The sequence below is a fragment of the Camelus dromedarius genome, chromosome 8 (genome assembly GCF_036321535.1).
Source record: "Camelus dromedarius isolate mCamDro1 chromosome 8, mCamDro1.pat, whole genome shotgun sequence".
Taxonomy (NCBI): domain Eukaryota; kingdom Metazoa; phylum Chordata; class Mammalia; order Artiodactyla; family Camelidae; genus Camelus; species Camelus dromedarius.
The window spans coordinates 19,866,179-19,890,490 of NC_087443.1; the positions used below are offsets into that span (position 1 = coordinate 19,866,179).

At 52.3% G+C, this 24,312-nt stretch overlaps 1 protein-coding gene across 6 annotated transcripts in view; it reads right to left on the reverse strand.

The window, feature by feature from the left end:
- WDFY4 (WDFY family member 4) overlaps positions 1 to 24,312 on the reverse strand; it is a 267,352-nt gene that overhangs the window by 7,203 nt on the left and 235,837 nt on the right. For 5 of the 6 annotated variants that reach the window (XM_064487947.1, XM_064487946.1, XM_031460981.2 and 2 more), the window contains 8 exons: positions 23,424 to 23,541; positions 21,187 to 21,296; positions 13,149 to 13,302; positions 10,743 to 10,834; positions 8,609 to 8,821; positions 6,012 to 6,159; positions 4,802 to 4,986; positions 3,678 to 3,836 (listed from right to left, as the gene is read on the reverse strand). In XM_064487947.1, coding sequence (XP_064344017.1) covers positions 3,678 to 3,836; positions 4,802 to 4,986; positions 6,012 to 6,159; positions 8,609 to 8,821; positions 10,743 to 10,834; positions 13,149 to 13,302; positions 21,187 to 21,296; positions 23,424 to 23,541 — 1,179 coding nt within the window. The remainder of the gene's footprint in view (positions 1 to 3,677; positions 3,837 to 4,801; positions 4,987 to 6,011; positions 6,160 to 8,608; positions 8,822 to 10,742; positions 10,835 to 13,148; positions 13,303 to 21,186; positions 21,297 to 23,423; positions 23,542 to 24,312) is intronic. The other variant, XM_031460980.2, reaches the window with a different exon arrangement.

The window sequence follows — 24,312 nt, forward strand, 5'->3', positions numbered from 1 at the left end:
AGTCTGTGCCTGGCCTCTCAGCAACATCCCTTTCTAGGGTTGAGGCTCAGCTGGGGAGAGCATCCTTGTGCTCTGTAGTCTCCTAAATTTGTCCGGCCTCATGAAGCAGCACAAATCCCTATTAATCGGCAATAGCACAGATTTGCAACGTGCGGTTTTCCAACCAGCAGCACAAGCATCATCTGGGAACTTGCCAGACAGGTAAATTCTTGGGCCCCACCCAGACCTACTGAATCAGAAACTCTGGGGCTGAGGGCCATAACCTGGGTTTTCACAAGCTGCCCAGGGAATTTTCACACACGCTCAAGTTTGAGCATCACATTAAGGGAGCCTCAGAAGCATATGTGCCCCTGGAAACTAAACTGGAAACAAGGCAGGGAGGTCAGGTCATAGTTAAAAAGTTGTGTGACTCTTTTAAGTCCGAAGAATCTGGGTTCACATCCAGTCTGGCCATGAGGCTGGGCAGTGGGGCGGGGGGTGTGGTGGTGACTCATGGCCATGGTTTTGGTCCTCAGTTTGGCCTGTGCAGGGACTGGTTTGGCTTATAGATGGCTATAGGTCGAGATCCGGCCAAAGGCCTTGCTCCCCGGGGACATGTTCCTGAGGGCCTGGGGAGCCTGCCAGGCAAACTGGTACTTCCAGGCCCACTGCTGCTGGCAACGGCGGGGTTTCCATCACAACTGTCCCAGAAGCTGCCAGGTAAGCCTGGTCTGCGAGCTGTCACGCACACACGTGTCCTCTGGAATCAGCCCGAGCACTGCAGAGGTGGCGTTCTGAAGTGTGACTGCCCTGGCTTACCTAGTGGGAAACTTGCTCTCTCAGGACAGTCATCGCTCACTCATTTGGGTCAACAAGGCTGAGCATCATTTTTCAAAGCTGTCACTTGGCCTGGTCACAGCAATTTAAAAGTTCTGCCTCAGATTCCCATGTGTGTGCCATGGGCCTGCACATGGCACCAACTAGATGGTACTGGCAAGGCTCTAGGTGTGACCCACGGAAGAAGGCTGTGGTCCTCTTAGGTAAGTGGAGACTGTATAAATGAACAGAGGGAAGCAGAGGATTTGGCAGGAGCGTTCTGGTGGTCTTCCCAGAACAAACTAAGTCTGATGGCTACGTTCTGATTACAGGGGACAGGACAGCTCCAAAGAGTGCTGGCCGGGGGACCCAAGCGTAAGGGCTGGGGATTCCGGGAGAAGCTGTGAGCCCAGGGCCCATGTGTGCTGTCCATTCCTGGAGCCGGGCTGCTGCTTTCACAGGGGAGGCTCTGAGAGTGAGGGCAGCAGCCCGCACGCACAGGCACCCACCGGCACCCACCATCCACCAGCCCGGGAGGCAGGGACATCACCCCCGATCTGGAAAGGCCTGGGAAAAAAAATGAACGAGGAATGTAATTTTCAACGTTCTCCATTGGCTTTTCTGTTTTCTCAGGATAATACCTCTCTCCATGGCCAAGTGAAATAATTCGTGTATCATATCTAACTAAAGTAGCAAAAAATAAATTAAAAAAAATCTGGAAAAAAGTTCCCCATTCTGGATATATTGTGGTGAAATGGGTGCTCCTAATTAATTGTGGTGCCATTGGAAAACCATAGAACTTTCTTGAAATGTATTTTAAGAAAACAATTAATCAAAAGCAAACAGCAATCTTTACGAGATGTCTTCCACAGCACAATTTAAAATGGTTAAAGCTTGGAAGCAATATAATTGTCTAGTTTTAGAAGAAATGGTTTATTAAACTGTGGTGCATTGACATAAAACAATTGAAATGTAATTTTATGGAGGTGAAATAATATGAAACAATTGAAATATAAATTACAGAGACTGTAGAAAAGCAGAAACAACTTGACAGGTGGGATGAAAACAGAATCAACATATCTACACAATGATCAGAATGGTGTAAATATGAATATCTGGGGAGGGTAGTATGCAACACTGAAAACGTTTATAGGGATTATAGAGAATTGTTCAACTTTGAAATGAATTTGAAATTCATCTTCAATGTTGTAACATCTTTAGAAATAAAACACTTTTAAAAAAACTGTTAATGAAGCTATTTAATGGTAACTTCTCTGTCTACAGGGCAGACACCATTCTCAGAGCAGCTGCTGGTGTGGGGGCTCTCCAAGGCCATGTCAGCCTCTGTAGGTAACTGACGAAGTGTTTTATTTTGCTTAGGAAGTAAGAGCATGTGGGATTCCACATACTTTTCCTCTTGATTTAGATCTAGGAGAGGAGGATAAATTACGTCTTATGTTGTCAATACTGGGCTTTTATGGTGCAACTTCACCGCTAAACAGGACCTTGGAGCAGTGGTGGGGAGGGGATCATTTCCCTGGCGCCCCAAGGCAGCTTCGGGGTTGGGCTGGATCTCCCCTGTCCCCGGAGTGATGCCTGGGAGAGGGGGGGCGCTCCACACCGGTAATGGCAGTGCACAGCCTCTTCGCTTAGCTCAGGAATGTGAAGGCGTGATAAAGCCAGGAACTCCAGGCTGGCTGGGGAGGACTTCCTCTGAGTTCCGCTGAAGACAGCCTGCCCTTGACCCTTGACTGGCACAGCCCCTCTCAGCAGGTGCCACCGCTTCTGCAGGATTAACCAGCAACCTGGGCACTGACCCTTTTATTCCCTCACCTCACGTTTACGGAGCGCCTGCCAGGAACCACACGTGAGCTAGGGGTGGCACTGGGGACAAGGGCAAGCTCTGAGGAGACCTGAGGGACTGAGAAAGCAACTAGAGAAACCCAGAGTCAGTTCCAGTGAGATGTGCCCAGTTTAGGAGACCCGGTCAGTGGTGGGCCTTGTGTGATTAATGTTTTCTGTCTGTTTGGTTCTTTGTTTTGTTATTTGGGGGCCATACGGATAATTAAAGACCAGAGATACAAGCGAACTGCATTGTGGAGCTGGACGTGTCCCCTAGTGGTATTCTCCGGCAAGTTCAAGTGTATGCAGGGGAAAGCATGAAGTTGAGCGCTAGACAAACCTAGATTAAAAATGCAAACCTGACCTTTTTGAGGCTCAGTTTCCTCATCTGAATGCGGGAATAACAGTGCCTGCTTTCCAAGATTACAAGGAAAGGACAGTCTTAAGCAAGCAGCAGTGCCGCTCTGTTCACTGTCCTGCATGGCGGTGCTTTGTGAGGTAGGGCCAGAACGAGTCCCCTGCCCCCGGCTTCCACTCGCTCTGCTGCTGCCACAACCACCCCTGTTCTGAGACAGTCTTTCATTTTTCTGGCTCTGAGCCTGGACAAAGCCTTGCACCGGATTATTCACCAGTAAAGGAGGGATGATAATGGGACCGACTTTACAGGGCTGTTGAGGAAGTAAAATGAGGCCATTTACATAAAAGTGCCCGTGACAAATGCTCAAACACGTCCCCTAGTGCAAAACAAACAAACAAAACCCCGATTTCACTGGCCCTGATGTGTGAGCAGCATCTCTCACTGAGGTGTGGGTCTCCATGGACGCACTGGCTCTGTGTGCTTGTCAGGTCCACCCAAGGGCATGGAAACGGTGCCCTCGAATGATGCAGAGCCGCCTGCCGCTCTCAGTGCTTCACCGTGTTCTCTGCTCCAGGCAGAGGCAGGGCTTTCGGGGGTCAGGGAGTTGGAACATGCCAGGGCACCCCACCTGCCCAGGCCATTGCACCTGCCCGAGCCACCCCACCTGCCCGAGGCCCCGTACCTGCTTGAGGTGCAGGCCTGTGGGGCGGCCTTTGGCCATGCTGAGCTCCCACACACACACCACGGCGCTGGTCCCGGAGGTGACAATCATCGTGGGGGAGGGGCACACGGCACACAGACAGCGGCCCCAGACGGCCAAGTTCTCGAACGTCATCAGGATCTGCAGGACGTGAGTGGGATGAGTGCCCGTGCCAGGGCCGGCACAGGGCAGGGAGCTGGGACAGGGTGACAGAGGATGCAGGCAGGTCTGGACCCTGCTACTGGCTGGCCTGTGTGCTGTGGGAACCGAGGGAACTGTTACTTGTTCAAGAGCCTGGCCCTGGTGACAAAATCCAGGCCATCCAGGCCTGTCCCCAAGGAGCTGACATCACCCAAAGAGTGGGGGAGAGATAAGCCAGCAGGAGGCGGTGGGGACACAGCAAAAACGCCCTGTGAGTATAGTGAACACAGGCCAGTGACTCAGCCCGGGGAGGTCAGATGTCACCTCCTCTGGAAGCCGGGGTGAGCTTTCAGGAGGAGGTGACATCTGGGACCCATTTCACTGGCTGCCTCATGAAGGAAGTGGGGGAAGCCTAGGAGGGCGAGGGAGCTGGGTGGGCAGGAAGTCATGCCACGTGATAGGGTGGGAGACAGCGAGGGTAGGAAAGGAGGCAGGGGTTGGGGGACACAGCCAGCAGGTAGAAATAACAGGATGGCCTAGCGCAGGGTTGCAGGACGAAAAACCGGATGGCTTGGTCTGGTGGCCAGCTGAAAGCTCAGGATGTGTCCTCTGAGTCTGTACCCCGACCAGGGCTGGAGAAGCCCCCAGGACTTCCCACCCACACTGAGTGACAGTCCGGGCCGGCTCCGTGTAGCCATGCGACCAGCCAGCCACAGAGACCACCATGGAGGTGACAGCGTGCAACACTAACTTACAAGTTCAATTTCCAGTAACGTGGGGGGAAGTTTGGTCCACGAGGGCCCTTGGCACAGCTGCCCAAACCCTCTCAGTCCCAGGCTAGGGGTCCAGCCACGAGGAGGAAGTGGGTGTGGGCCTGACTTGGGCTCGCCGGTCCCCTGAACACCTCTGCCCCAACCAGGAGGAGGCCGAGGCCCCGGGGCCACCCTGCACCCAGCACCGCTCACCTTGTCTGAGCCATAGCTCCCCAGGCAGCAGCTGAAGTCATCAAAGCCCCAGCTGAAGGTCCTGCTCCAGTGAGGAGGCAGCAGCAGCTTGTTTGTCTCCACAGCCAGGATGGCCTTCTCCGTGGGGACGATGTGGCCGATGGCCCCTTTGGGGGATTCCGAGCCTAGAGAGAAGAGGTACATATCTGCCCCCCCATCAGTAAAGCGGAGCTTACACGTCAAAGAGCCACACCCGCTTTCGCCGGGCCACGCGCTGGCAACGCAGACCTGGCAGCGCAGACCTGGCAATGCGCCTGCCCAGGCAGGGGCGGCTCCTCATCAGGAACCCTCCCGCCCGGGCCTTCCTCCGGGGGCTGCATTATTTCCTAGCCCCTGCTGGGGCCCCCGGCTCTGGTCCCTCCCCGCCTTAGTGCACACATGAAGTGTGTGGCCATGCAGGTGTTCAGGGCTGCCGCCCTAAGGGCTGCTGTCAGGCCAGGGGATGCTGTCGGGGAGAGGGTGCGGCTCGGCCCTTCCTGCCCCTCCCAGGCACCGTATCTAGCAAGGACACTGTGTTTGGACTTCAAAAGGAAAAACCCTGAAAAACCTGACCTTATACTCCTTGGGACCAGAAAGTTATTCCACATAATGAGACTTCCCCAAAGCAGTGCACACCCCAGGTGACATGGACTTTAGACTTCACACACACACACACACACACACACACAGAGCTCCTCTAGGAGGCAGGGCTGAGACTCAGAGACAGGTCGTCTGCCTTGGGGTGCATGCTTTTAGCTAGTGCTCGCCAGCCCCCCACCCTGGGTGCTCAAGAGAGACAGTGACTGCAGGTGCAGAGGAATGGGAGCTGCTACCCTCCTTTACAAAACCTGGAAGCTTCCTCACCTGGCTTTGGAGGTGAGGAGGGGTGTGTGTGTGTGCGTGTGAGCACGTGTGTTCATGTGTGTGTGTGTACATGAAAGAGAGAGAGGAGTGTGTGTCTCAGAGAGACAGACGGATGGGTCTTCAGAAGTCAGGGTGTAACAGAGGTGGCCCCGGACACTCCCAGGTCACAGGCCTCCTCAGATTTCTGCTGTGACTGGAGACACAGCCATGCAGAGTCAGACCCCAACCTCCTGCCCAGGTCTGTGCCCCTGGACCTCCAGAGGAACGCCAGTTACTGAAGAAACAACTCCGGGACAGGACACTGAACAAAGCAGGGCCAGGTACTCACCTTTGACTGTGACCTGGGAGGGCCTCAGTGACTGCAGGCAGTAGAAAAAGGGCAGTGGGTGGCCAGGCAGGCTCGCAGGCGCGGAGACATCCTTTGCAGGGGAAGGCTTCCCGGCAGTGGTCCTGGCCGGGTGGGGTTTAGTAAAGAGCTGGAGAGGCAAGGGGACAGATACACCCCACAAAGGTTGTTAGGGACAGAAGGACAGAGGAGTTGTCGTCCCTGGGGAAGTCGCAGCTGCACCCTTGCTCTGGGCGCTGCCCGGGCTGGGCTTGCCCCTGAGCGAGGTGAGTATAAACAGAACCATCTGGTTCAGCCTTTAGAGGATGCAGGTGAGGGGCCTGGGGCTCAGAGGGGCAGCTACTTTCTCGGGGTCACAGTGCAGGGCTGGTAGAGAGCCCTCCTGGTTGCCAGCTCTGTCTTTTCCTCCAAGCTGCTCAAGAAAAGGATGACCTCACTGAGGAGTCCCGTTCCCGGGAGAGCTGCCTGTCACAGCACAGGGTCAGAATGGCCCTCTTTCCTCCCTAGACCACGTGTCTCCTCATTTGCTTCAGCTATTTTTCACACTGTTTTCCTTTTCCTTACAGACTCTCTGCAGGCACGCCATCCGGGCATCAACACACGATTCTTCAAGAGCATCCATTCAAGTGTTCCCAAGGGCACAGGCAAACCTCATTAGCCGCCTTTCTCAGTTTCCTTTTTCTTAGATCTCTACTGTCAAATCACCCCGAATGCCAAACTTTTCACACAAGCAGACAAAGCATGAGCTGCGAGGCCACGCTGCCTGGCAGCATCCTTGCTGCTGGGCCAGAGAGAGCGGCTGGGGCTGGCTCCAGCTCTCCACCCTCCCCTCCCCGACCGGGCCGCTCTCTCCAGCCATGGGCACATTCCTCTGCTCCCAGATGGAAACACGCGCTGGGCGCCATGATGGGGGAGTGGGGTGTGGGGAGCTGGCCTCGGCTGGGCAGGGCGCGTGGGCAGCCGTGGGGCTCAGCCGGCAGCCTGGGAGGCTCAGAGCAGCCTTAGTTTGGTTACAGCCCTAGATCTGGTAAAGCTGGGCGAGTGATCAATACAAACAGCAATCAGAATGATGATTTTTAAATGAGCATTAAGTAAAGAATGTTCTCCTTTGCACAGAAGAATGAAAGCACCCAGGCTGGGTCCCTGTGGCGGCGTTCGCAGGCGCGGCCCCTTGAGGGGACGGTCCTGAAGCGTTTCAGTCTGGTCTTCAGGCTGGGACTGCTTGGGGAATTCTAATCTTGATGATTTTTTAGAAATATTTTTTACAAGCTCCTATGATATTTTGTTAAGTAATATCAGAATCTAACCTTGTGTGCACCCCATGATCCCACCGATGCGAAGATATTTTTGCTTAAGGGGAAGGACTGAGTCTATAATACAGGACACAGTTGGATGGTTTAAGCTGCTACTTTGAATCATCTGTTTCATCTGTATTATCAATTCTTTTAAAAATTAAAGAAATGAAACCATTTGGCTACCCAAGCTTCTTCACTGAAATTCTCTCTTTTCTACAAAGACTTCCTTGGCCAAACCCCCATTTGGATTGTGGTTTGTTCTCCAAGTCACCCTCAGGCCCTTCCACATTCCCCTACCTAGGAGCTGAGCAAACGTGAGCACATCACGTAAGACCAGGCAGAAGAGATATTATTAGGTGAGCCCACCCAAGCCTCGTGGTTACATGTGAGGAGGGCCACTCCTCAGGATGGTCCTGGAGTTGGCTGGGTCTGTGCACTCATTTCCTAGCGTGCCTCCTGGGTGGGGCCATGCTTCTGCACCCAGATGGCTGTGCTCAGGGATAAAACATCTCTACTCTGAACGGAAGTCTGAGAATCAACAGGGCAGGGATCAGTTAGATAAGCGCCTAACTCTCTTGTATACCGTCATCAGGACGGGGACATGAATGCACAGACTCACACTGCCATGTGACTACATGGATGGAAACGGAGCCAGCAGAGCAAAAGGCCGGCGTAAGGCCCCTGCATTTCACCAGGGGCCCCGGCAGGACTTGGATGCTCTCACGCTGGTGCCAATATGGCGTAGGCTTTGGAGCCAGCCAGATGGGGTGGGAGCTCTACCGCTGCCGCCTGCCAATGGTGCAGCTATAGGCAAGTTATTATTTAGACCCTCAGAGCCTCAGTTTTCTGATCTGTAGAAGAAAAATCCCTATACCCAGAGCTTATGAGAGAATTCAGTAAGGTCATCACACGCATAACTAACATTTCTTGGGTGCTTATCATATCTCAAGCACTTGATGTCTTAACTCATTGGATCTTTCCAACAACCCGAGAGGGTAGACACATACATAAAGAATTAAATTCTGTGGATTTACCATAGTGTCTATCACACACGTCACAGATAACGATAATGACGTTAGCGTTCATCACTGTCATTAACGATGTCTTCACCTCCATCAACATCAGATGGTGACGGAGGGATAAGCCCTGACACTGAAGGCATAGGGAGATGATGTGGACCATTTCGGCTCTCAGGCCTCTATACTCCTCGCTCTCTCTCCCATCCAAGCTCACCCTCCACACACTCTTTTGAGAAAGCAAGACAGAGGACATAGCATACCGTACCTGTTTGGGCACCTGCCCAAAGTTGCTGACAAACCCCAGGATGGTGTTCCTGATCAGGGGGTCACTGATGCTGCTGAGGTCCATTCTGTCACCGTAGAAGTAGGGGTGGAAGGTGTTAACAGCCTCCACTGCGGCTGACCCCTGCTGCTTGTAGCCAAAAATGAGGTCTATCCAGTGGTGGAGGTTGGCACTAACGAAGTCACTTTCCAAAGCCTGGAACCAAAACCCAAGCATGAAAGCATGAAAACGCAGGCCTCCCAACGGACTCATGGGCCCTCTGCCCAGATCAGGAGTGGGCACGTGGCTCAGGATGCAGCTCCGCACAGGAGAGATGAGTGATGCCTCCCTGGGCTGGATACGCACTAAGCGGGCAGACACGCCGTCCACTAGAGGACCACCTAATTTCTGCCTCCAGCTAGTGGCAAAATGGGTCTGACCAGCCCATCCAGTTCATAAAATAACTCTGAACCAGAAGAAATGTGGACCAGTGTTGGGATGTCCCAGTTCACCCGTTTCTGCTGAGCAGAGCCCAACTCCAAAGCTTAGTCTCCAGAACCCACAGACGATCATTTGGAATTGTCTGGGTTCCCCTTATTGATCTTCTGGGGGGACGTGCAGAATTACACCTGGGCTTGGGAAAGTCAGGTCATCTCCATCAGGTTAAGTTTCTGAGGCATATGGCCAAAAAGGCTTTGAGAAGGCTACACCTGCATAAAGCCTTAGGAGGTGTGATGCCTGCTGTCACCGAATTTCCAGCGACAGGGCTAAACCCCAGGAGAACTTTCTCCTCGCCAACGACAGACAGAGGAAAGGACACAGCTTCATTATTACTAGTCAGGCCTGCCCCATTTTTTTTTTAAGTACAGTTTATGTATAATAGAATTTTCCCTAAACTTGTAGTTTAATGTGTCCTGAAAAACGTATGCAGTCATGTCAGTCATCACCATAATCAAGATACAGAATATTTACATCCATTCAAAAAGTTCTCTTACACTCCTTTTTGCTTACCTCCTACTCCAGACCTTAGTAACCCCTGATCTGCTTTCTGTCCCCATAGTTTACCTTTTCCAACATGTCACAAAATAGAATCCCATAGTGCGTAGCTTTGGGTTTTGGCTTCTTTTGCTTAGGACAATGCCTTTGAGATTCATCCATGTTGCTTCGTGTATCCAAAATTTGTTCCTTTTTACTGCGAACTAATAGCAATGGAGTATCATTGTGTGGCTGTATCATTTGTTCATCCATTTACAAGTTGATAGTCATGTGGGGTGTTTTTGGTTTCTGACTGGTACAAATAACACTGATGAATATTTATGTACATACTTTTCTTCTGTGGACATATTTTTATTTCTCTTGGGTGCGTACCTACAAGTGGAATTCCTGGGTGATATGGCAAATGCATCTTCAACTTTATAAGAAACAAACAAGCTATTTTCCAAAGTGGTTGTACTATTTTTTTTTTTCCCACCAGCAGTGCAGGATGAATTCTGGCCACTCCACAGCCTTGCTGACTCTTGATTTTATCAGTCTTTTAAATGTTAGCCATTCTTGTGAGTGTGTAGTAGCATCTCGTGGTTTTGATGTATGTTTCCCTGGTTACTAATAATGTTAAACACATTTTCGTGTATTTATGCTAACCCAGGTATCTGATCCAGGATATGTATTCCCAAATGGCGTCTGGCCCCTACCCAATCAGCCTCTCTGGGTAAAGGTAGCCAGATCCTGGGGCTTATCAGCCAAGTCCTCCCTACTCTTGGAAAACCCTTTGGCCACGGCCAGCTCCTTGGGCCTCCAGCCTCTCTCTGATCTATACTGGGCAGTATGGCCCAGGGTTTGGCCTTGCCTGTAGGGGTGAATAAAGACACTGACTTGCCCTCCATCCAACAAGAATATGGATTTGCTTTCCCCTGCGAGTCCCACAACAAAGCGTACAAAGACAAAGCCTAACGGAGCTCTTAAAAGAGCCCAGAACCCAAGCCTTTTCCTGTCAACCCAAGGCTCTCCAGTCATATAAGGCCTTAGAAGTGCTCAGCAGTAGCCCTCGGCTTGGACAGAAAGTGTCCGTCGACACTGAGGGCATACTGAGGTCCTCATTCAGGACACTGGGACGTGGCCATGATCCCACTCAGCTCACCTGTCTGTGCAGGCTGATGAACTTCCGAGGGTCCCCATCAGCCCAGGGAGGGAGCTGCACGTCCCCCAGCGCTGTCCCATCCTGCATACGGCCTGAATGAGATGAGAAAGGTCAGGGTTTGGGATAAATGGGAACCCACACTGGACTAGGAACCAGGGGGTATAAACACTGTGTTGTCCAGGTCCGCCAGTTCCTGCCAAGGCCATACTGCTTCCTGCCTCCTCTGTCAGAAGTCAGCCCACCGGATCCGCCTTGAATATTCCTATTTGGGCACTAACCCTTCCACCCTCCACAAGGCCCTCCTTGCTTCCCAGGTAGTGTCTGTGCTTGATTCACAAGTCGCATAAAATGACTACAGTGTCATCATTGTCTGTACATCTTCCTCCCCTCTGCTCTATGCGTCTTCATCTGGGGGCTTGTACACGGTGCCCAAGCAATAAGGAAATGATAACAGTAACCATGACAACTACCGGGGACGCTGAGCACCTCACTCCATGCCAGGGCGCTGTGCTAGGTAGGTGCTGGGCACACAACATCTTACTGAATCTTCATTCAGCTCTATGATTTATGCCTTTACTCTCCATTTTTAAAGTGAAGACAGCAGGTTTTCAGAGGGAGCTCCTCCAGACATTAAGAAGAGGAGTCTGGCTCCCAGCCTGAGTCTTTCTCCCTCCTATGAGCTGCACAACCTTGAGCAAGTTGCTTAACCTCTTTGGAAGTCACCTTTCCTACCTGCAGCCTTCCAGGGCTGGTATAAGGGTTAAAAGAGAAAAATACACATAAGGTGCCTAGACTAGTTCCAGGTCTATGATGGTTGCTCAATAAAAGTTAGCCGTAGTCTTGCTGAAACCCCCCAGAGCCCTCCCGGTGCAGCTGCAGTGAAAGCACTTCTCCCTCCCCGGCCCACAGGGCTGGCCTGGCCCTTCTCACCACACAGTCTCAGCTCACCTGCCACCTCCTCAGGTGGGTCCTTCCTGAGGACCAGAGTGACACAGGGCCTGAGTCACCTCGAACCATTTTCCTACCTTCTTTCCTTATAGGACTCATCAGATTGGACAGTACTTCACTGATTTATTTGTCTATATGTTCTATACCCGTGCCCGCAGAGTATAAACTATACCTTCAGGGCAATCCGCCTCAGGACACCCAACTAAACCCCAGTGCCTAAAAAGTGCCTGCATACAGTAAGTGCTTAATAGCCACTTGCTTTCCTGAATTCCCTGGGGATACCTTGGTCCTTGGCATGCAGCTAGGCCCCTCCCCTTCTGCAGAGAGCCCGCCTCCACCTCCCTCCAGCGCTCCCCTCGCCCCAGGCTGGTTGGCAGCCCCTCCATTCAGCTTCCACCAGCTCCCCCAACTTACTCCTTTCATGGGCCTCCTCACATCTGATGGGAAATGCCCTTTATATTTTCAGGTTTTCATATCCCTGATGCATGTGAAACAGATCTGAGAATCTGAACACTGCCGAGGCCACCAAGATCCACGGGCTCAGACTCCTGGACCCGGGCATGCTTTAAATGCCCCGCTGGCATTCTGTCTGCAAACCGCCACACAAGAGGCGAGGGCCTGAGGCGGGGGCTGGATCTCCTCAACAGTGCTCCCCTGGGCCCACACCTGGTCTGGCTGGAGGTGCAGGCCCACATGTGCCGTTTGGAGGAAGAAGGGGTGCCCTGAGGAAGGGGAGCTCCAGGGCACCAGGTGTGCGCTGGTGTTGGTTTGTGAGTGCCTTCCTCGGGGTGGGGGATTCCATCCCCCGCCTCTGGGTAGGGAGGGCCGAGCCCTGTGGGGGCTCTGACCACACACCCCTCCTCCACAAGTTGCCCTGATACGTGTCGTCAAGGCCCCCAAGGTACAGTCCCCAGGGGACCTCCTCTAAAGCAGCAGGTAGGAAGGCATGGCTCACTCTGGGGTGGGTCCTGGAGGGCAGGAAAGAGGAGGAGCCACCAAGGATGCCCAGACAAGTGCCCGCAGACACCCCAGCAATCTGTGCTGGGAGATGCAGCATCTCTGGGTCCTGCTCATGGGATCCCACTTAACCCGTTTGTGGGACCTGGAGGAAAATGGGGCCAGAGAGGGGCTGGGGCTTGCCCGGGTATCCAGCACGGCAGTGCCAGCCTAGCTATCAGCAAGGACTCCTGCTCCCTGGCTGCCAGCTCGCTGCAGACTGAGGCCTGGGGACCCCTGGGGACAGGGCCATGGGTGGAACTGTAGCTCCGTGGTCCTGCAGCCGGGGACTGTGTCCTTCCTCAGCTCCCACCCAGTGGAGGCCTCACGCCAACTGTACTGGTCTGGTGAGTGCCTGTGAGTTTGTCACCCGGCAAAGATCCTGATGTCACGACCCACGAGCTGCAGGAAACAGCCCGGCGCTGCCCGGCCCCTCCACTGCCTTGCCCAGGCTCCACTCACCGAACTCCACGGCGTTGCAGTTGGTCAGGAAGTCGGGCAGGTAGAAGAACTCCGGGACCAGCTCCCTGACGTCACTCATGTTCTCCCTGGAGGCCGACTCCCACGCGTTCTTCATGCTGTGGAACATTCTATCTGCCACATCGAAGCTTCCACCCTGAGAGATAAAGGGGTGACAATCAGCCGAATACGGCAAGAATTTAGGCTGCACAGGCACCGCCAGGTGGTCCTGTCTTCTCTGTCACCGAGGCTCGGGTTCTGCTGTTAGAACCGTCCATTCATTCCCTGACACGTGTGCACGGGTCAGTCCATCCACGGGTTCCTTCAGGCATCTCTTCACGCACCCACTTCCTGGGACCCTGTACTGTGAGCGGCCATGGAGGATGCAGGACCCATGTAATAAAGGAAGCGATGTTTTCCTGGTTTGGAAATCAAGGTTCAGCTCAGAGACAGGAAAACCAGGTCAGTCATCTCATCATGCCCCACTTTTGCTGAGGGCCAGCCCTGAATCAGGCACAAAGACAGGACCCGAAGGACCCACCATAGGACAGAGAGTGGGTCAGACACTCCACGTGCAGGAAAAGTTTCTGGAAAAGTTGACCCCTGGCGAGCCTGCCAGCCTGGTGACAGAGAAGGTGGCAGTGGACAAGGCCTTGGCCAGGGGCAGCAGTGGAGGAAAGCAGGTCAGGTCAGGACCCTGGAGACATCAAACACAGCAGCCTTGACAAGCAAGGACAGGTCTGAGGATGGAGAGCTGGGGGCGTACCAGGCTTTAAGGGATGGGAGGCTGGCCCCTCAAGACCAGCTCAGGGTGCAGCACATACCAAGCCCACCTGGTTTCCAAGGCCCATTTATTTCCACAGGTGTTTCCATGCAGCCCCAAGCTTGGCAGCTGGGACTGGACCACATTAGACATAACGCAAATTTTTCCCTTGGATTCCCCGCTCCTCTCATCTGAATGGTCAGATCTCTTCAGTTGTCTCTACCCTTATTCCTCAGGTGATGTGGGCATTGGGAAGAGCAGAGAGGTCCCAGTTGGAGGACGGAAGATGTTGGGGGCAGAGGTACTTCAGGAAAGGGTTCTGAAACTGGGATTTGGGTCTGTCTGCTGAAGTTTACGGACACTCAAGGGACACCTCCTCCCTGGGATTCAATACTTCACTTGTCCCCATCGAAGCCGGGCCTGTCTTGTTCAGCCAGAACTTGTCTTCCTTCTGCCAAGCTCTGCAGAGTGCAGGTGTGGCCCAAGAGCAAAGGGTAGAACCAGAATGCCAGTGTCTGCCTCTGCCCGACCAGCTCCCTGCACTCTGCTGGGCTGAGATTTCCCGTCATTCCCGTCAACATTTATCTAAGGCGGCGGCGGCGGCAGCAGCAGCAGCAGCAGCAGCAGCAGCAGCAGCAGATGAAGGATAATGAATGTGTCAGCACTTTACACGCACAGAGATGCCCTCTCTGAGTCCTCACAGCAGGTGCATCAGGAAGGAACTGGCACTTCCATTTGGCAGGGCAGAACACTGAGGCTCCTCAAAGTTCACTGATTTTCCCAAAGCAATGGATGGCAGACCTGGGGTAAAAAACTACGGATATAACTTTAAAGGGCATGCTTTGCACTAGTGCCAGTTACCCAGGGGAACCCCTGGGCCTTGCGTAAATGATCTACTGTGTGTGGCCAAAGGACTCTGCTCTTTCTGAGAAGGGAGAACCTGCCACACACCTGGGCATCCTGGCAGGCTGGTCAATTTTCAGTCAGATGTGAGGAGCCAGGGAGACCCGTGAGTCATTCTCTGCACAGGGTTGGGGACTCCCCTGGGGTCACAACCAAACACAGTACATAAGCAGCTTAAAGAGGTGGCTTTCCTCCAAGATCACTTTGCTCTTGGCTTAAATTAGGGGATGATGCCCACCCTTAGGTTCAAACTGCAATGGAAAAAAAATGTGGGGAGAGTGTTTTTAAATAAATCTGCCCCTAACAAGTCACTCGTTGAAATGTATTAAGAGTTTTGCATATTTAATTTGCAGCCTGAGTCTTATATCCACGGGAGATTGATGCCTCCTCGTCGTCCTATTTTCCTTCTGCAGTTTTTATGAGTGCTGATGGTAATCTCCTGAGAAACAATATGATTTGGTAATAAAAAGATTACCTGTATTAAATAAAAATAATATATACATAGGAAATATTGTTAGTGCTACAAATCTGGTTAAAGATATTACCACAAAGAAAAATGTTATTTTTTTCACAGCTGTCTAATGCATTTTAGGAAAAGTAATATCTTTAAAACTTAAGCCTGTATTATTTATAAAAGAAGCAATAACTGATTTTCCGATTTCCTAGATTAATAAATGTATTTGCATACATTTGTTTCAAAATGAATGGGTTTTCTCACTTCTGCAATACACAAGAAACGCCAAATTCCCTAGAAGGGAAAGCGGAGCTGCTTTGTTACTGGTATCGTAAATCAGTGGGGTGACACAAACTCCGGGGGCTGCCGGCAAGGAGTCCCACCAGGACTTAACTCTCGGGGAGAGAAGGAAGGAGAAAAGGAAGAGGAGATGGAAGGAAGAGAGAGGGAGAAAAACACAATCTAGGTTCCCAGAGCATCCCCATAAAGAAAGTCCAAAACAAAAGAAAGCGACAATCAAATTAAGTCTGGAGATTGGATGGAAGCGAAGTGATCAGAGGAAATTACTGTGCTGATATCTGCTCCTAAATCTGTTCTGCAGACACTCTTGAATATCAAGAATAATGAATTCTCTGTGTAGTCAAACAGACAGAGAACTAATAGTAAGGCTATTATTATGAACAAAGGATCCACCTTGTTCCTTTGCCAACAAGGCAGAAGATGTTTCCCAGGTGATGTTAAAGCTGGAAGACGAGGCCTCTCAGTCTGGAAGTTTCTGAGGCAAAAGGTTACAGTCTTTGGATTTGATGGCTAGCTGACATCACTCAGATGTAACGACACCAGACAGACATTCTGAACATTCAGAAATAATATAACCCTGGACATCTTTCCTCAGGTAAAACGCTTTAAGAGGTGCTCAATTTTACTAAGAGAGGAATCAAAATTAAAAGCAAAATAATGAAAGCAGATGTAGCCGACAAGGACTGTTGCTGAGCACTGACAGAAGTTAAAATCAGAGGAAAGTTCACAATTATGGTCCAGCAATTAAAATCGGAAATGCCCTTGAAAGGAGTGTATATACAGAAGGCACCATTCCTTTTGCATGAAGACATGGAGTCTACGCGCACCTGTGCCCTGGGTAGACATTCCACTGGCAACACTCTTTAACCCCTCTCCAACATGGGAGGGAAGCTGTGCTGGAAAAAGCCCGTTCAGTTCCTGACCCGCACCCCTAGGAAGTCCAGTAACTGCATGGGCTGCAAGAAACTTAACACACAGCTATTCTGATAACATGTGCTAGAAAGTCTATTCTTCCCTCCAGGTGGGTCTGACCCAAATCAACCCACCACATCCAAATTACGGGACTGGTTTTATGAGCAGGGGGATGACCCCGTCTCACTGCAGATAACCTTTCCAGGAATTTAAAAGCACCCCAGGTAAACAGTTCACTTACAGGACCTTGTCGGTACATCAGTTGGCCTAAGCGGCTGGCGCTTGTCCGTCAAAGAGGCCACATGCAGAGTGAGTGGAAAGCGCCTTAGCTTTAGAACCAAGAGGACCTGGGGGCGGGGAGGCAGGGTTTTCAGCACCCACTTGCAGTGTGTGCTCCAGGGATCTCTTAGTCCCTTTAATTTCCCATGCCCGGCTCTGCAAATTGTGGATGTGAGAGAGTGTTGGTGAGTGTGAGTGTGTACGTGTGTGATGTGTCGCAGGCCAGGCACACGGGAAGAGGTACCACAAGAGCCCGGCTCCCTCCCTTTCACACACTGGGAACTCGGGAGCAATCCTGGGCTTGGGCCCGAATCCCAGCATCCATGTGGAAGGTAACCATGGGTTCAAAAAAATAAAAAGAAGGATTTGGAAGTTATTAGACATGGAAGTGGAGGTACGAGGGGAAGGCAGGAGGAGTGGGGTCCTGGGACGGGGCAGGAGAGAAGTAGCGAGAGTATTGTCCGGGCGGTCTTGAGGCAACACCATCACCAAAGGAGTCAAGGGGCCAACGCGGCTTCCTCCAGCTCCGACATGGACTTGGGAAGCCCAGGTACCAGTTCAGCTGCCTCCTCCGTCTCCCTCTCCACTGAGGACAGGCTGACCCAGACTAGTCGTTAGCTTTCCTTCCTGTAGGATATGGTCTTTTACTCAAATAAAACCCACATACAATGTGCTGCCTGCTCTGAAGGGGAGGAGAGTGCACACGTACGGAACCCTCAGAAGCAGCAAACAGTTCTCACGATGAATCTCACTTTGCCCCCATCAGCCCGAGTCGGGTTATTTTAAAGGAGGAGGAACGGAGGCTCAGGTATTCAGCACTAGCAGTTAGAAAGTTCTAGAGCCAGGACTTCGTCCCAGGTCTGCCTGACTCTATCACCTGGGCCTTTTCTTACTCCCCACTGAGTCAGCGCAGTAACAATTACACCTGTAGTGCGGACACAACTACACCCGGACCGGGCTGGCACCCACCCAGCCCCCAGCTGATCAGCCTGGGCCAAGTGCTACCCACAGCCCTTGGTTCTCTCCGCAGTTAGCATATGTTGTACGCAAAACCAGCCATCTCGCCTCAGGTGGTTCAGAAAACCCTTCCCGACCGCTGGTAATGGCCGACTTCACACGGGCTGTGACTTAATTAACACAGCACTTGATTTCAGTTCCTTATTAAATGCAGCAGCGGTGGCAGTGGCACTGCCACTGTGCCCTCACTGGGGCGCTGGCTGCCTTGGTCTGCCCTCCCCTCCCCAACCCCCAGGCTGGGTCTGAGCTCAGGCCTGAAAGCAACGGGCGCTCGTGACAGGGCAGAAGTGGGGGCCTGGCCCCAGCAGCGGGGTGGCTTCCCGGCTGCTCAGCTGTAGGAAGGCTCCCAGACACTGGCTCCCGGTAGGTGAGACTCCTGAGAATTACAGCATCCTGGGAGGCCAGCCCCCAGCTCTGGTCAACAGTAGTCCCACACCCCAAGGGACTCGGGATAACAGGGCACATAGCCGACTTGTGCCTGGGTCACACTGCCCACATATCATATTTTCTGGATGGTAAGAGTCTATCATTGTAACGGCAGGTTTGGGACAGAAAAGCAGAGACAGCAACAGGAGAGGTAGACATCAATTCTAAGACCAGCCAGAACTTCATAAGGCTTAAATGTGAAGAGAATAAAGGAAATCTTATGCCTAGGAATCAGAATATGCCACACTGCAGTTCTTAGACTGCCCACATCCCTCTGCACCGTGCCTAGCGGGCAGGCCACTGCCCAAGGAATGCTGTACCCACCTTCCATCAGACCACACGAGGTGCCCTGCACAGGAACCAGCTCTCCACATCGAAGCCCTCCCTGGCCAAGTCATCGAGCAAGCACATCCCTCTGGCTTATTCCCATAACAGGCCAGAGGCAGAGTTTGCTTAATGCAGAACAGAAGAGCATGCACTTTCTTAGGCTGACTCTTGGATGTACACCTGCTCTGGAAATAGAGGCCAATCTCACTTCTCTGCTCCCGGATAAGTGAAAAGGGCCCCGCTGCCGAGATTCTGCACCTCTCCCCTTCTCTTCCTCTCCCCTTCTCTTCCTCTCCCCTACTTCATGGTCCATGCTGGGGCTGGGGGCTGGAAGCCTCAGGCTGCTAAGAACGCAGTGAGGCGCCTTTCCTTGTCATCAACAGGGGTGAAGCAAAGATCCCAAGGCTCCCACAGGGGAGCCAAGCATACTCCCCCAGATAGAGGCTCTGTGCACACCCCCTTGGGAGCTACAATTCATCTTTTATTGTAAGGAAAAAGCAGAAGACTGTTGGTTCTCCTGGTTCCAAAGGCTTGGACCTACTAGAGGAGGCAGTTAAAAGAAGGAAGGGGAAGCCAATTCAGAAGTATTGTGGAGATTGCAACTCGGATGGGCCAATGTGCCATAGATAGACTGGAACCCGAATAACTAGGAGTCACATCAGACTTCGACACGGGAGTCAAAGACCTCAAGCTAATACAACTGCCTTTGCGCCACCCTCCCCAAAGCAGAGAAAATCGCCTCTGATCATCTCACACTGGTTTAGACTATCTCACCCAGTTTGGGCTGGTCACCAATGGACCGATTCCGGCTAACATAAGCTCAGACCTGTTACGACTAGCTTACAAGTGGCCTTAACCCAGTAGGTTGGCAGCACACCTGTTCCGCCTGGCTCAGGCCTTTTGGGATGCTGTGATGCAGTCCCGACTGTCTTGAATTAGCTTAAAGCAAAGAGAAGCAGCTTGCACAAGTCCAGGACTGCTCAGATGAGATCAGATGGGACACAAAGCTCACAGCTGACACTGCTTCTACTTCCATCTCCCTCCTCCCAGTGTGAGAAGACCCTTCATAACAGGCCGAGGTGAGGCAGTTAACACGTGCGACTGAGGGCCACAGGGGAGCTTGTGAAGCACCAGCACTCCCTGGGTGGAGGGCCGTCCTGGGATGCCTCAGCATCACCGCCAGCAGGGATCATCCTTCTTGTGGATGGCGGAGGAACCGCTGGAGGGGATTCCTGGCATCGGGTACAGCTCCAGGGCTGTTTGTTCTCCAAACCAAACTTACTTAAAATGCCTGTTGCCTGAGAAAGGCTTAGGGGAAGCACATTTGTTATTTTTGAGTGAATTTCCAGGGAGAGGAGTTATACAATGTCTAGACGATCTGTGCCTTCCAGGAGCGAGAAGTGTGCCAGGACACAGAAGACAGGAGGGCTTTTGCTCCAAACCAGAGAAAGCGCCTTGACCTTGCCTACCCGTTCCTGCCCAGGGCCCAGGAGTGGGCGCGCTTTGATGCCGACCTAGGGTGGCTTTTCGTCTCTCGGGGTCAAGCTCATCTGAGTGTCCACAAAGAGTGACCTTGCCGATGAAGTCACTCCAAAACACACAGTTCCTGGAACAAGCATGCTTTTCCATTGGTGAAACTTGGCTGTCAGAGTGAGTCCATGTAGGTTCGGCAGTCTGTTACCCATCACGGCCAGGCCTTCCTCTCCATAGGACCCTTGCAAGGCCTGGATCAGGAAGGGCCCTAAACTTGGGCCCTGCGGTGTGTTCGCTTTGGAGTTGGCTGAGGCAGCTGTCTGCTGCTAGGATACCCAATGGCTCTCCCCAGTCAAAACCTGTGTCCCGGGATAACCTTGAAGCAGGATCCCAGTGATGGAGTCAGAAAGGAAGAGAGAAAAAAACTCCTCAGCTGCCCATGAGGGACCCTGTCCCAGGAAACCCACGTGTCTTGGACATCACCATCCACTCAGAGTCAGACTTGCCTACTGCCAGCTTGTATTGGGCTGCCAGGTAAAATACAGGATGCTCGGCTAGATCTGAATTTCAGATAAATATAAATCACTGTTTATCTGAAATTCAGATCTACCTGGACATCCTGTATTTTTATTTGTGAAACCCAGAGACCCTAAGCTGGTGTGATGGTCTGTTAGTTTATGGGTGGGCAAACTGGTTAGTTTCTTTCTCGAGTTTGGCTGTTCATTTCAGCATTTAAATATTTTGTTCGTCCTTTTAGGCCTTCAGGCTTGTACTGAGCATCGCTTTATGCATTCTGATGTCACAGTGGTATTCTCGGTTCTTCCTTCTTTGTCTTTATTTTTCTAATTTTTGACCACCTACCTTCAAGGAAGTCTTCAAGCTTCCTGTTTTTCCTTTTTCCACTAAAACCTATTCATGCTAAGTATTTTTTCCCCATATCTCTCATTCCTTATATTTTAGAGTCTTTTTGCAAGACTTTTGGGCACACATAGAGGTGTATCTGACGAAGAGCAGCCGCCCTCATCTGGACGGCCTGGCATCCTGGAGCCTGTGTCCAGTGGGAATCCTGGTCTCCAGACTGGATTTCTGGCAGTGGGGTCCCCACCTGGTCCAAGCCTAGCTCTTAGTCTGTGAGACAGAGCTGTCTGTGTGTGCACACACGTGTGTAGGGGAGTGGGCGTGCTTACCTGCAGAGAGCAGAAGGCCTGGGTGAAGGGGGGCATCCGGACCAGGTAGGAGGCGACAATGATGGCCGAGGAGTAGTGGGTGCAGTAGTGGCACTGGACAGTCATGTCTCCTGCAATGAAAGGACACGCATGGGGTGGCATCCCCACCTGTGCTCGGGCAGGCGGCAGACCCGCAGGTGTGAGCCCTGCTGGTGCTGGAGCCTTGATGTTCTCTTCACAGACGTCAGTGTAATTTGGCCAACAGCCACCAGTGGTGGCAAGCACATTAGAGACCCTCAGCTGCCAAGTCCCCAGTGGGGTGCCCTCAGGCATGCAGACAGAGCCAGGCTCCGGGAAGGATCTGCTGAGGATCCACTGGGGGGACAGAGCTCTGCTTTTCTGACTTAAGCGGGACCTAGAGAGCCCCAAGGTGATCCAGTCCCACCAGCAGCACTGTCTCCTTCTGTTCTCATTTAGAATAAAAGTACTTGTGTGAGAGGCAGAGGCTTGTTAACTTGGGGACACTCCCCCCCATCCCCAGGGTGAGTGAGAACATAGTGTCTTCAGTCCCAGAGGGACCAAGACTGGAGAGGCATAAATATCTCCAATTTGCTCCATCCAGGGATGGAGGAGCTGGATCGTCGAGTCAGAAGCAGTGCCCTGGCCAGACCGGCCCAGCAGAGTAACAGCGAGGGTGCCCTTGAGGACACTGTGCAGGCTGTGTCCCCTCCGTCACTCCCTCCCTGAGTCCACACAGCAACCCTACGAGTCGGGGTTACTTGTTACCCCCATTCCGCCAATGAAGAAGCCAGAGCAAATGAGCGCCGTGCTCCCATCATTAGTGAGTGGGAGAACCGGTTGGAGGCACGGTCGGCAGAGGCCCCAGACATCTCCCCTAAACGGCCGCTCAGCCATCTCACTGCCAGGCCCACCCCTAGCCCTAAGCCTTCCCTAGTGCCATGCGGGAGTTCTCTAAATCAGAGTTGTTTGGGGAGGTTGTTGGATGTACTTGTGTAAGGGCGCAAACTCACTGTGTGTGGCTCCAATGCACACCCAGGTTGATATGGGAGAGAATGGTACCCAAGTGGGTCCTGCGTGGGACACAGCTGGGGAGACCTGATGTCCCTCTGCCCTGTCTCCCTGGAAGGCAGAGCCTGGTGGAGCCAGAGGAACAGCCTCTGGGGTCAGGTGAGGGACCTCAAACCAACCCAGTAGGTTGGCAGCACACCTGTTTCGTCTGGCTCAGGACTTCTGGGATGCTATGATGCAGTCCTGATTGCCTTAAATTAGCTTAAACCAAAGAACAGTAGCTTGAACTCCAGCCATAGGAGGTAATAATCAGGGTAAGGAGGCCTGCCCACTCCTCCCACCTCCTCCCACCTCCCCCAGCCCCATGCAAAACAGGGGTCCCAGGTGGGGGCCAGGAGGCTCCCAGGGACTGTGTGCCGAGAACCTGTTCACCAAAGGCAGGGCCTCGGGGCTGAGGGAGCCTTCGCAAAGTGTGCTGCTTCTGGTTCTCAAGATAAGCTTTCATGGTTCATGGGTGGACATTCCTTATTTTACCAGTTCTACGTTTATTTCAAAGTGTTTGAGAAAACCAATAGAGCTGGTGTCAAATACATGATAGAAAATTGTCTTTAAAATATATTCATTGAAGTTTAAGAAGTGAATAGACCTAAAGGAATAAGGCGGTTACAGTACAGGGGGCATGTGAATGTGGGGACAGCTGTCCAGGTGATGTGCTGGTGAACAGGTTCTACAGCCGGACAAACGCAGGTTCTGCCACTTGGAGGCCATGATCCTGAGTGAGCGGCTTAAACTCTGAGCTCCAGTGTCCTCCTCTTTGAAAACGACCGCTGTATTTATGATCACAGCCAGGCCTGCACTTGCTGTACAGAAAGTGCTGAACGCATGTCACTTCCCGGCCTTTGCCTGCCTCTGGGAGTGGAAGTGTTAGCTCTTGGCACCATAGTTCTCAGTCCCAACTGCACGTTGGAATCACCCGATCCACACCCTAGCACAGACTTAAGTTAAATCAGAATTTCTAGAGGTGGGGCCTGGGCATCAGTATCTTTTTTAACAAGCTCCCCAGGTGATTCGCACATGCAGCCAGGGTGCAGACCACTGAATCAGAGAGTTCTCTATTCAGATGTCATTGTCTGTCGCCTAGGTGACCATCTAAATTGTTATCAACTCTCACTTCAAGGCATTCGGATGAAAAGCAACGCAGGAAATAAATCGAGCTGGTGTCTACCCACCTTCAGTCTTCTCAACTTCTTTAAACCTCTGGATGAATTTCAGCTTCCTTTCCTTGGTCTGAGCCCCCATGGGCTTCGAAAGATCCCGGAAAGTCTTGGGATTCGTCAAGTTCAATGTCTAGAAGGCAGATGTGCAGCTGGAGTTAACTCCCCAGGACCCCCTGTGCCCCAGCGAGACTTCAGGAGCCACGCTCTTTAGTTTTATGGTTCTCTTTATCGGTTTACTGTTGTTTGGTCTGACCCCCCTCTGGCGATTAGCAGGCCTGCTAGGGTTTTACAGCCTTGCAGCCAGTGATCCACAAAGACTTAATAGGGGAGAGATGGAAAATAAGAGGAGGGGAAGATTGAGTTCACACTGAACTGTGTCAAGTTGACCCACATTAGAACATCGCCACTGGTTACACAAGAGACGTTCAGAAGGGTTCCTGTTGTCAGGGGGCGCTTGGCTCTGGCCCTCACGGAGCAGTTCAGGGTCCTTGCTTAGAATCAAACTGATTTTACAGGAAATTAGAAGTCATTTGATTGGGGAGGAAAGGGGAGGAAGGACCTCATGTTTCTGGAGGCGCACTCCCTTCCGGGTAATGAAAACAGCACTGGCGCCCCTTCCCCTGCCCTTGGGATACACGACAGTGGAGGCACGTGGAGCTTCCAGGGCTGGGTGTCCTCGGAGATGTTTTATTAGCAGAGATGTTCTGCGTATTAGCAGGGGAGCCACGAACTCCCCGGAAAGGAGGTGTTTCTTTACACCTCTCTTCCCTTTCACTAGGAGTGAATCACCACAGCTTTGCTGGGGAGGCAGGGCCTCCCACCGTCTCACACCTGTTGAAGCCAGGCAGGGACAGAAGCGAAGCAGGTGGGCCTGAGACCCCCACGAGTGGCGGCCCCCATG